Genomic DNA, 12921 nt, shown 5'->3' on the forward strand with positions numbered 1-12921 from the left:
GTTAATCCTAGTTCCACAAAGCCTCACTGTGATGACAACATGGAGATTGAGTCAGGTCCACTCCGTGCACTCAACATATAAAGTCCACTGCCAGAAATTTCAAGAAGGCCTGGATATAATGGTATAGTTATAGATTTGCCTAATAATGCATTTCAGTATACTGTTTTTTAAAAAGCATTATAAAGCTATATTGCAACTTCATCATTTTACAGATGAGGAAATTGAGACCCAGAAAGGTTAAATTACTTAACTAAAGTGATTAAGCTAGTTAGGGGGAAAAAAAAAACCCTTTGGCATCAAGTCAATCCCAACTCTTAACGACCCTATATAGGACAGAGTAGAACTACACCATATGGTTTCCAAGGAGCAGCTGGTGGATTCAAACTGCTGACCTTTTGGTTAGCAGCCAAGCTCTTAACCATTGTGCCACCAGGACTCCAGCTAGATAGAAGTGGGGCTGTAACCAGATCCTAGAGTACCCATTTAATAGGATAGTGCTCTTTGAAATGAAATTGGACTACACTCAGTATTAATATTCTTTTCTGTACCAGGGATGAGTAACAGGAAAGATTAACTTTGTGTTGTCTTCTCAACCACACACACATAGCTCTCTTAAGAATTTAAAAATAAACATTTGCCAACGTCATTATTTATGAAGAGACAGAAATACAAGGAAACAAAGGAGCTTTCAATGTTTAGTAAGTTAGTAATCACCCAGGGACCTGAGAGTGGTCTCCTTTCTCTCCAGCTCTCTACACAGTTGGTTTTAGCCTCTACCTTTGCTTTACATAAGCAAGAACTTACACTCTAGATCGCTAGGTTACAAATTCTGACATCAAACGATAGGTCATATTACATTAACCAGGCATTTTAAAAGATGTCATTTAAGATATCTTCTTCCATCTGCTGTCATTTGAAGAAAATGTATCATTTGAACCAATGTTGCTTTGTCATTTTAAACTTCTGGTAGATTTACACAAAGGCGCAGATGAGAGCTCCCAATTCTTATGAAAAGTCTCAGCCAGAAATACAGCTGACGGAGTAGAAATAGCAACTCTAAATCAATAGAAAATTGTCCTCTATGTTCATCAAGAACAAGCCACTCAGGAGAGCCGGCCTCTGTGATACGTTAAAACTGGCAAAGGGTCTGAGATGGGGACAAATGCAGAAAGGGAGCAGAAAAGCTCGGTGCCGTTGATTATCTAAAGGTCAATTGACAGCTTTTCTCATGTTGTTATGTTTTACTCCTTCCTGAGACGTACAGAAAATTTCTTTTAAAGTACCAGACGCATACAGAGGCAGAAGGGTGTACGTGGGAAACAGTTCAGGGCATATTATCCTCTTCAACACAAACTTCTATGCCGGTGCCTACAGCTTCCAAATGGGCAGCAGAAAATGAACCTTAGATTCCGTAATCTCTGAGAGCCGATAATGTGCACAGCAACCAGCGAGTGAGTTAAGCAGTAAAACCATCTCAATTTACGACGCCTTGAAGTTCAGCACGCAGGGGCTATACTCCAGCGCAGCAATCAACTGTGATGGGAGAAATCCCTGTTATGGTAAGCAAAGAAATAGCTTCAAGGCAGCAGATAGCAGGGCAGGGAGAGAACGTCAGAACAGGTACAGAGAAATCTCGGAGGTAGGGAGTGAAAGCTTGGATTCCATTTTGGTGACTTTTAACTGTCCTGGTCAATCACAGATGACAAAGCTCAGTTGTTGCCCTTACTTAGATTTACACTGCCTAATGTAAGCATACATACACAGAGCATGTCAAAGCTGCAGAGAAACACTCATTGATTCATGGTACTTTCAGTGTGATATCGTTGCTAATTGTAGATAGTTTAAAAAATATGTCATCCCAGGTGGTGAGTCTACCAGGTTGATTCTAATTTAGAGCTTTGAACATATTGCAGCATAGAGCTGTCACACATTAAATGCATATACTGTCATTATTATTACCACCACCTGTTATGGACTGAGTTGCATCCTCCATATATAGGTGTTGTAAATCCTAACCCCTATACTTGTGGAAGAGCCCTGATGGCACAGTGTTAAGAGCTCGGCTGCTAACAGAAGGTCAACAGTTTGAATCTATCAGCCGCTCTCTGGAAACCCTGTGGGGCAGTTCTCCTCTGGCTTACAGGGTCACTATGAGTCAGAATCTACTGGATGGCAACGAGTTTGGTTTTAGTTTCATACCTGTGGATGTAATCCCATCTAGGAATAAGACTTTCTTTGTTGTGTTAATTATGTCATATCGGTGTTGGGTGTGTCTTAAGACAGTCACTTTTGAGATATAAAGGAGCAGATTAGGCACAGAGGCCAAGGAGGCACAAAAGGAAAAAGATGCCACGTGGAGATCGCCACGGAAGAGATGCTGAAAGAGACCAAGATCTTCCCCCAGAACAGAGACAGCCTTCCCCTAGAGCCGGCATCCTGAAATTGGACTTCTAGTCTCCTAAACTGTGAGAAAATACATTTCTGTTCATGAAAGCCGCCCACTCATGGTATTTCCATTATAGCAGCACTAAAATACTAAGCCACCACCCAGTGATTAATTTCATCTGAATCTACTCATGCCTCAGCATGATAACCCACTAACAAGGATAGCTGTCCTGAATTCGGACAACTTTTCACTTCATTCACAGCTATACTATTTACATATTGTTTTGCTCATATGTGTATGTAAGAATTCTTTATCTGGAGTCCACACTTTTTGAGGACACATACTCTGTTCTATTTTATAATAATAAATGTGATTTATTGCCTAAGAAGAACAACAGGTTTTAGTAATAATCTAATTACTAATCAATTATTAATAATTGATTAATTGTCTCCAAAGGGACCAACTCAAATACACGTGCAAATCTCATATGGTTTGCATGGTATTGGTCTATAAAATAAACCGCTGTTATTGACACACCCCACTTGGTTTGGGGACAATGTTCCTGAAACTTCTGAAAACGCTCCTTCAGGTGAGTCTAACTGATGCGCAAACACGGCCTTAACTCAACATGGAGTAACGAGACTGGTGGTTCAACAATGAATTTCCTTCTTTACTCAAGAAAGAAGTCAGCACCATAGCTGCAGTCCACGCCATGAACCCTGGCTGGCTGGACAATCACAACTCAAACAAGTTGTTACAGAGGTGGGGAGGTAGGGAGAGTTATGGAATTGTAAATGGTGTAGCACAAAGCTAACCCCACATAAAATATGCCCAGTCATGTATACCACACAGGTGACAGGTGAAACATTGTTAATCACATCTGGAAAGCATCTTTGATTTACATCACCAAATAATAGGACAAGCACAGGCAGCCGTAATGACCTTACCTGCCTCTAGGATTAAAGTGCTCCTTTAACTGTAGGGAATGGTTAATTTGGAAATATCTTTTTTCACCTCTGCATTTACATTAGAGGATGTAAATGGCCTGAACCAAGCTGGTTATGCTTGTCTGTATCTCCCTAAGGCAGGCAATTTCTGATTTATGAGCTGAGAGCTGATTATGTAACCTCTGGCCACATCTCTCCTTTGTTACTGCCCAAACTTTGGACCATTGCTGATCATTATATCCTCCCCTCAACATGAGGTCAAGAGGAGGGGAGGTTTGGTGGTGACATAAATGAAACTGCTCATTCAAATATTTTTATAGTTTTTTATCATCTAAGGGATCCTATCACTCATTAGCACAGATAATCACACATGTTCAGGTTTGCCTGGTACTTTTAAGCTACTAGACCCATCACACAGCTGGAAACCAAGCCCCGCACTACCTCTCCTGAATAACTCATCCTGACAGCTGAACTCTACTTCCCACATGGATGCAATTGTCCCAGATTCTAAATTCATTAATTCATTATTCACTTCCCCCTCTACTGTCTCACTCATCCTGAAATCTGAAACTCAGAACAACCTTAACTACTGTTTAGACACTCTTATGACTACAATGCCATCAAACACTCTGGGAAAATACTTCACCCAACTCACCGAGGCCTCAGCATCTTATGCATCTGTGCCCAGGTTTGAAAAAGAGGTCTAAGAAAGACACATGCATATGGTTAGAAGTTCCCATGAATTCACAGTATAATGCTTGACTTGAGAACCTTGACACTGGAGTTCTATTTTACCTGTTGTTACTTAACTATGAGCCCAGCACACCTATTTTACAGATTGTGAAATTTAGAAACTGATTAAGGTGTTAGATAAACATGTTGAATAATCATAATTCTAAGCATTAATCCCTACCTTGCATTATCCTGGACATTGTATATGGTATCCTTCAGTGTCTTCCATCAAGGGTCCTATGTAATACATCTATTACTGCTTTATTAACATAGATAATGTTTCTCTCTTTAAGGAGTAGTAGCCTTTGTCTGGAGTCCCGGGATGGTGCAAGTAGTTAATGTGCTCAGCTGCCAACTGAAAAGTTGATGGTTTGAATCCACTCAGAGGCACCATGGAAGAAAGATTTGGTGATCTACTCCCAAAACACGAGCCATTGAAAACTCTATGGAGCAGAGTTCTACTTTGACATACATTGGATCACCTTGAGTCAGAATCGGCTCCACGGCAAGTGGTTTAGCCTTTGTCGATGAGATGAGAATTATATATCCTCTTGTCTTTTCCTTTTTATCTTGGTTGCCAGGAATCTGTAAGCTAAAGTAATTACTCCTTCTCACAAAACATGACAGCCTGTGTAATTGTGATTATTTGCCACATTCTCCTTGTCATGACCTTTTATTTTATCTATATTATCAACCTTATTGTAAATTTATCTTTTATTGTAAGCCATCTTTCATCCATTAGGAAGTAAGTTAAGAGTTTAATTTTTAAAAGTAACGTTGGTCCATGAATAATGCTCAAATAATTCTACATTCCAGATATCACCACACATATAAAATGGACTAATTGGCCTGGGGGAAAAAAAAGGAAAAAATTATGGATATATGTATTTTTAATTTACTACAATGACTTGGGTTATATAAATTATATGTATGACCATTTGGATGCAGATCATGTACAGGGGAATGTATTATAGACATATTCTGTAATATTGAGAATTTTACAAAGGCCTAAATTATATTAACAGAATTATTTAAATAACCATAACTAGAAATATCTTTAAAACCAAAGCCTGAAATGTGAAAGGCCATCAGAAATGGTTCAGTGGGTCTAAACAAATTATTATGTAATTGTCTTATCTGTTATATCAGCTTTTTACCCCTGTCTTTTGTTGATTTACGTTAGTTGGCTGGCTGTAATTGGACTTGAACTTTTCAGTTTCAATGAAGCTTTACAGAAGAAAACTAATTATTCCAGGAAAAAAAACTTCACAAAAGCAGTATGTAAAATCAATCACTTTTTATTTTCCATATAATTCTCTTTCAGCCTAGGATCTAGTCTTAGTTTTTGGGCAATTCAAATCTGTATGGGATTGTCATTCAATTTAGAACAGATGACCTGGCATCATATGAAAATAATTGACTGTGCCATGTGTCTCACGACCTGTGAATCAATAGCTTGAATACAGAGACATCTCAATCAGACAGTGCAAGAATAGCAAGATCTGCCTTCTCCTTGTCCACACCATTAAAATGGAAACTATTACGAAGCAGTGCTTCCTTTAAAGTTGCTTCAGGCGGGGAGATCTATTATTTCAAGTTGGGAGCCATAAAATGAGAGTTGCCATCAAACTGAATGAAAAGCCGTGCATAAGGTTGTACAAATAATTGCCTTCAGGGGTGGGCCATGCATTTGTTAGAGTATTGATTGGCGCATTTCCACAGCACCTGTATATTTTTATGGGCTCAGGTGTTCCGACAGGGTGTTAAAATACGACACTGAACACAAAGCGGTAATCCATCCTTCCTGTCCTATTCCTCCAAGAAGCCTGTAAACCAAAGTCACACAAGCATTCACGGCATGAGCCAAAGTAAGGTAAATAATCTAGAAGCTAAGCTTTGGCCTCTCCCTCCAATACATCTAAAAAGGAAGCCATCACTATAAAAGCCTCCTAGTGAGGAAGCTACATTATCCATCACCAATCATATGTCACTGTCATTCCTAGGTGCCCTCAAGCCAGCCCTGACTCGTGGCGACCCATGCACAGCAGAAACAGTCACCAGGTCTTTCTTTCTAGTCTGTCTTAGTCTGGAAGCTCCTCTGAAACCTACTCAGCATCATAGCAACACACAAGCCTCCAATGACAGATGGGTGGTGGCTGTGCATAAGTTGCACTGGCCAGAATCAAACTCAGCTCTCCCGCATGGAAGGCAAGAATTCCACCACTAAACCACCCATCATACAGATAACCAAGTCTGAATGATAAGTTAAAGACAAGTCCCACACTCTGAACTGGGATACCAGCTCATTAAGATTTTAAAGATACTTTTCAAACTAGACTCTGCCTGAGATAAGCTTGTGAGGGAGAAGTGAAATGAAAATTATCTTCCTGATTTAGCAAATGGTGAAAGTAAAATGCAGAAGTGAAAGCAGGTTGTCCCTCACAGGATGCCTGTACGTAGTCCCTGGTCTGTAATTTGACATGTTTGTTTCTTCTTCCACTGAACTCAAAGGATTTTAACATAATAGGTTGAACCTCCACCTGACCTCATATTAACTATAATTGGAAGCTGAAAGATTCAGACTGTGCTAGAATTAAATCTAAAAAGAGCTGCTTTTTCAGAATCCTCCTTTCAAATTCTAGTTATCTCTTTCAATTCTAGTTATCAAAAGACAGGAACTCACTGATTTTTTTTTTCTTTTTTTTACTGCTTCTAAATGTTTCCTCTAAGCCATGAGTAAGAGCTTACTGTATGACTGAATTCAGTCTCTCTCTACTTTAAAATAGGATTGTGTTGACCTGTGAAATCTCATCCACCTACCTGGCCTCTCAGAACATTCCAACCAGCCACAAAGCCATTGAAACTCACTGGAAGACCCCTTGGGAAGCCATCAAGGAAGAAAAGACAATCAGCTTCAATAAAGCCTAGGCTAGGTCAAGGGCAAATAGAAAGTTTCAGAAAACTGGTCCAAATGCAATAGGATGGCCTGACCAGAAAACAAGGTCTAAATTGTTGGGAAATTAGCTCATCAAATACATCAGAATCTTTTCACAATAGAAATTCAATCAAAGGTGTTACTGGTGCAGGGAGGGATGCACCTTATGAAGCAATATGCTCATTTCACAAACAATACCTGGAAAACTGCTGCTGCAGGCCAAGCATCTGAATTCTGTTGCGCTCAGACTCCAGGGTCACCTCCTGCAACCGCTGCTCACTTTGAAGACGCAAGTGTCTCTCTTCTTCCAATTCACGTATCAGCTTCTCATGCTGTAAGAGGTACAGAGGGACAAACTTAAGATGTTTCTTAAATATTATGACAAAAATAAATAGTCATAGTTATTGGTTATTAAGTGCTAACTTGGGCTTTATATACATTCATTTCATCTTCATAAAAATCCCATGAGATACGTTCTATTATTAATTTCTTGTTACAGACAAGGAAAGTCCCTGGGTAGTACAAACGGTTTGCACTCAGCTACTGACCTAAATGTTGGCAGTTCAAACCCACCCAGCGACACCACAGAAGAAAATGCCTGGCGATTTGCTTCTGTAAAGATTACAGCCAAGAAAACCCTATGGAGTAGTTCTCCTCTGAGACACATGGGGTTGCCATGAGTCAGAACAGATTCTATAACAGTGGGTTTGGTTTTCTTTCTTTTTTTTTTAATAGACAAGGAAACCTAGCATCAGAGGTATTTAAGTAACTTGTGCAAAATCATATAAACCAGAAGGTAACAGGTTCTGAATTCTGGTTGATTCGTCTCCAGAGCTTAAACAATTTCCACTAAGCTAGGGGGCTTCCTATGAAGAACTATGACTCAATAATATTATCAAATGCATAGCAATTCAAGTAATAACTAATAAGCTCATTATGACCTGTTCAGAATTATTTCATCTCTTCAATCCCTGGTATATGCTTTAAAGGAAGCATTACTGTTTTTATAAATGAGCCAGGAATTTTAAGTTAATTAGACCACGGAACTGATGAGAACAAGGTTTAAGAATTCATTTTTATTTGGTTAGATTTTCATAGATAAAAATAGGTCAAACTGCCCACTGTATTTATAATCTGAGAAACTAGCTCATCTCACCAATCGGTACCAGGGATTAAAAGTGGGACTGGATGACCCAGAATAGATGGTTCAGCACAAATTTCATTCTTGCATCTGGTAAAAAGCACACAGCTCAGATCATCCTGATAATACTAACTTAGCTATGCTAATGTCTTTTTTATTTTATTGTTGTTACTGCTTTTTTTCTTTTTAATGCATGCCATGTTCCTATGGTTATTGCTGTTACTAAATTTAGCACTTTGTATACAGGATATATATAATGTGATAAAAACCAAAGATGCAATGCCTGATTATGAGGGGACACACAGTCTTAAAGGGAAAGAAGGGAAGTGGAGATCTCTGTCTCCAAATTCCTCAGTCACTATGAATCTGTATGATGGATTATCCAGATTGAATATAATCCACTGCATGGGGCAAATTCACAGGCAGTAATAGCAAAGGGGAGCCGTGTTAGCTCAGTGGTTAAGTGGTTAAAAGCTTGGCTGCTAACCAAAAGGTTGGCAGTCTGAACTCACAGCCATTCCTTGGAAACCCTACGGGCAGTTCTACTCTGTCCTATAGGGCCACTATCAGTCGGAATCAACTCGACAACAACAGGTATTGTGGGTAATAGCAAAGGGGGATTTTCTCCAGCTCTATCAAATGGGAAAAAAGGGCCATGAAGAAAAGTTTAGACCGTGATCTGGAAGAAAGTCATGATCCTGTAAAAAGGCTTACACATCCCTGCCTCTACACCCTTGACTCTGCTATTCCTCCTACTTGCAAAGTCCTCTAAAGTCTCTGCCTTCAAAGCCTATGGTTCCTTCTACGCTCAGCTTTAACCCATTTCCTCTAGAGCTTTTCCCTCATCACTTCATTGTTCTCTTCCTTCCCTGAGTTCCAACAGCGCTTATTATCTTCACCACCTGGTAGGACCTTACTTGGAGACCCTGGGTGGTATAAACAGTTAACCCAATTGCTGCTAACTGAAAGGCTGGAGGTTTGAGTCCACCCAGAGGTGCCTTGGAAGACAGGCCTGGCCATCTGCTTCAAAAAATCAGCCACTGAAAACTCTATGGGGCACATTTTTACTCTGACACACATGGGTCGCCATGGATCGAAGTAGACTTGATGGCAACTGATTTGTTTTCATTTTGCAAATATGGAAAAAACCTTTTCTGCCCAAATTATAAAACATGACATAAAATAATAAGAGATGGTATCAACTGACTGGCCAGAATTTTTTGTATTAACTGTATCATGGGTGGTACAAACGGTTTGCACTTGACTACTAACCTAACCACCACTGGTGCTCATGAGGAACCTGTACATAGACCAAGAGGCAGTTGTTCAAACAGAACAAGGGAATACTGCATGGTTTAAAGTCAGGAAAGGTGTGTGTCAGGGTTGTATCCTTTCACCATACTTAAATGCAATCTCTATGCTGAGCTAGTAATCCAAGAAGCTGAACTCTATGCAGAAGAACGAGGCATCAAGGTTGGAGGAAGACTCATTAACAACCTGGTTATGCAGATGACACAACCTTGCTTGCTGAAAGTGATGACTTGGAGCACTTACTGATGAAGATCAAAGACTATATAGCCTTTAGTATGGACTGCACCTCAACATAAAGGAAACAAAAATCCTCACAACTAGACCAATAAGCAACATCATGATAAACAGAAGATATTGAAATTGTCAAGGATTTCATTTTACTTGGATCCACAATCAATGCCTATGGAAGCAGCAGTCAATAAATCAAAAGACATACTGCATTGGGCAAAGCTGCTGCAAAAAACCTCTTGAAACTGTTAAAAAGCAAAGATGTCACTTTAAGGACTAAAGTGCGCCTGACCCAAGCCATAGTATTTTCAATCACCTCATATGAATGCAAAAGCTGGACAATGAATAATGAAGACCAAAGAACAACTGACACCTCTGAATTGTAGTGTTGGCAAAGAATATTTAATATACTACGGACTACCAGAAGAACGAACAAATCTGTCTTGGAAGAAGTATAGCCAGAATGCTCCTTAGAAGGGAGGATGGCAAGACTTCCTTTCAGGTACTTTGGACGTGTTATCTATCAGGAGGGACCAGTCCCGGGAGAAGGACATCATGCTTGGTAAAGTAGAGGGTCAGGGAATAAGAGAAGACTCTCACTGAGATGGACTGACACAGTGGCTGCAACAATGGGCTCAAGCATGACGACGGTTGTGAGGATGGTGCAGGACCAGGCAGTGTTTTGTTCCGTTGCACACAGCGTCGCTATGAGTCGGAACTGACTTGACGGCACCTAACAACAATAACCTGAAGGCTGGAAGTTCAAACTCACAGCTGTACTATGAAAGAAAAGGCCTGGTAATCTGCTTCTGTTGAGATTACAGCCAAGAAAATCCTATGGAACGGTTTTACTCTGGAACACACGGGGTCGCCATGAGTTGGAATCTAAGTTGATGGCAACTAAAAACTACACTAACCGAAAGGTTGGTGGTTTGGACCTACCCAGCAGCACTGTGGAAGAAAGGCCTGGAAATCTGCTTCCGAAAAGATGACAGCCAAGAAAACCCTATGGAATAGTTTTACTCTGTAACACATGGGGTCGCCATGAGTAAGAATTGACTCAACGGCAACAGTTCTTTTTTTTTTAAATTTATCATGGGTGTAAAATGATCTGTTCCCAAAGTAAATTTTAATTTCTCCCCCAGGTTTGTCCTGAATCTTTCACAGCAGGAAGAGTGAAAGGAAGTGAGACACGGAGCATGGGTAGGTGTCATTCACACCGTGCCACTAGCTATTCAAGGGCAACAGCAAAATCAATGACATTGAAATTTGGGTTATGAACCTGAAGAAGCGCCAAATTTCTGTGGAAACATCTTTTTCCACTGAACTACTGGGCTGAAGTGACTTTAAGAACCCACCTTTGCAGAGCTTTGCTAGTGTCTCTCAAAACCCATTAGGCACCACACATTTGTATTTCTCCCAGTTTCATTTAGCAAGTTCATCTCTTCCCTTTCTCCTTCACTGGCTTCTCTTTCCACTGCACCCAAATCTCTGTCCCAAGGCTGAGCCTAGCAGTGACATTACACACACGTTCCCAGGAAAACTGTGCCTATCACATTCTCTTCCTTGCTTTATAGACCCGGGCTTTGCTTTCCTTCAAAAAGCCGCTTTGCATATGTTCCTGAACAAAAGCTCGTTCTCAGCAGGTGAATTTTCAACTCTGCATTCTTCTTTAGCTGCTCTCTAACTCTGAAATAAGCCAACTATGTGAGAAAAATCTTGAATTTGGAGAGTACTTCACAGTTTGCAACATGTTTCCACTTCTATTACTGTATCTAGTCATCAGAACAACTTAGCCAAGTTGGCATTATCACCTCCATTTAAAGGTAAAGAGGGTGGAGTAAGGGGTGGGGGGCAGCTTGGCAGGTCCCACTGTTAGCAAAGGGCAGCTGTGGGAACAGACCATGTCTTTTCTGACTCCAAGTCCCCAGGTGTTTTTTTCTACCACAGTCAGTTCTGCTGTAATGCTTGTTTTAAAAATGCACATTTTTTTTCAAAGCAATACATTAGGAATCACGTGAGCATAGTGCAGTTTTGCACTTGCATGTCCCTGCCTTCATTCCCGGGAAACACTAGGTAAACACAGAAAACCTCCCCAGCTGAAATGAGCGTGTAGATACACACAAACCCACATACACCTCAAACAGGTGGACCAAGACCTCAGTGCACTGTGTTTGTGTTATGAGACACACCCATGTACATCTGGCCTTACAACTTTCTCTCCAATTTCAAATAAACCTCCTCCCTGGCCCAGTCTTTATCCTACCAAATGATCTTGTCTTATACCTCAGAGCCTTCACACAGCAACAGACCTTAAACTAATTCAAAATGAATTAAGCTATCCCTGATTAAACTATGAGTGAAGGGGATTCTATAATGTCCAAGGGTAATCCATTTTAGTTCTTTGAACCCTTCTCCTTGTATGTTTCTAAGACTTGCTTAAACCCCTTAAGTATCTAAAGGCCATTTTTATCTGCATGGTCCCAGGAAATGGAGAAAACGCTATGTAAGTTCTGACATTCCCTAATTTAATAGAGAACTCTGCATGGAAAGGGAGCTATGTACACACTCACCTGGATTCATTCATTCATTCACAAATGATTATTGAGTAACTACTAGGTGTCAGACATAGGAACAGAGCTGGAGACCAGCAACGAACCAAATATACCTGGTTCCTGACTTCAACAGATTATAGACTAGTGCAGAAGGCAGACGCTATACAAACTACCACACAGGTGAATACGTCACTGTGAATTGAAGGGAAATTAAAAGTTGGCTGAAAGACAGAGGAACTGATTTTGGTGGGTTCAGAAAGGGCTCTCTGAAGGAGTAACATTTAAATTAAGACCTTTCTGATAACCAGAAGTTACCAAGTGAAGAGAGGGGGACCAGCACTCCTGGCAGAGCGAGTGGCAAGTGCGAAGTCCTTTGTCACATGTTGGAAGAACTAAAAACAGACCAGTGTGGCTGGAGCCTAGTGAGCGAGGGGATGGAGTAGCATGTGACCTGGATGGAAAGGAGGCAAAGGCTGGAACACGGGGGACCACCAAGATCATATTAAGGATTTGGGACTGTATTCCAGGTAAAATGAAAAGTTCTTTACTAAGGTTTAAGCAAGTGGGTGACACCATCTGATTAACATCTTACAAAGATCATTCCAGCTACTGTGTGCAGAAAGGACTGAATTAAAGAAGCTGCATAAACAGAATGGGAAACATTTCAACAGAAACTGGTGGATGCT

At 40.5% G+C, this 12921-nt stretch overlaps 1 protein-coding gene across 1 annotated transcript in view; it reads right to left on the reverse strand.

Moving 5' to 3' along the window:
* NCKAP5 (NCK associated protein 5) overlaps positions 1-12921 on the reverse strand; it is a 739553-nt gene that overhangs the window by 496526 nt on the left and 230106 nt on the right. The window contains exon 3 of the mRNA XM_012555176.2: positions 7199-7332. Coding sequence (XP_012410630.1) covers positions 7199-7332 — 134 coding nt within the window. The remainder of the gene's footprint in view (positions 1-7198; positions 7333-12921) is intronic.

This window comes from Trichechus manatus, unplaced genomic scaffold, assembly GCF_000243295.1.
Source record: "Trichechus manatus latirostris isolate Lorelei unplaced genomic scaffold, TriManLat1.0 scaffold00033, whole genome shotgun sequence".
NCBI lineage: Eukaryota > Metazoa > Chordata > Mammalia > Sirenia > Trichechidae > Trichechus > Trichechus manatus.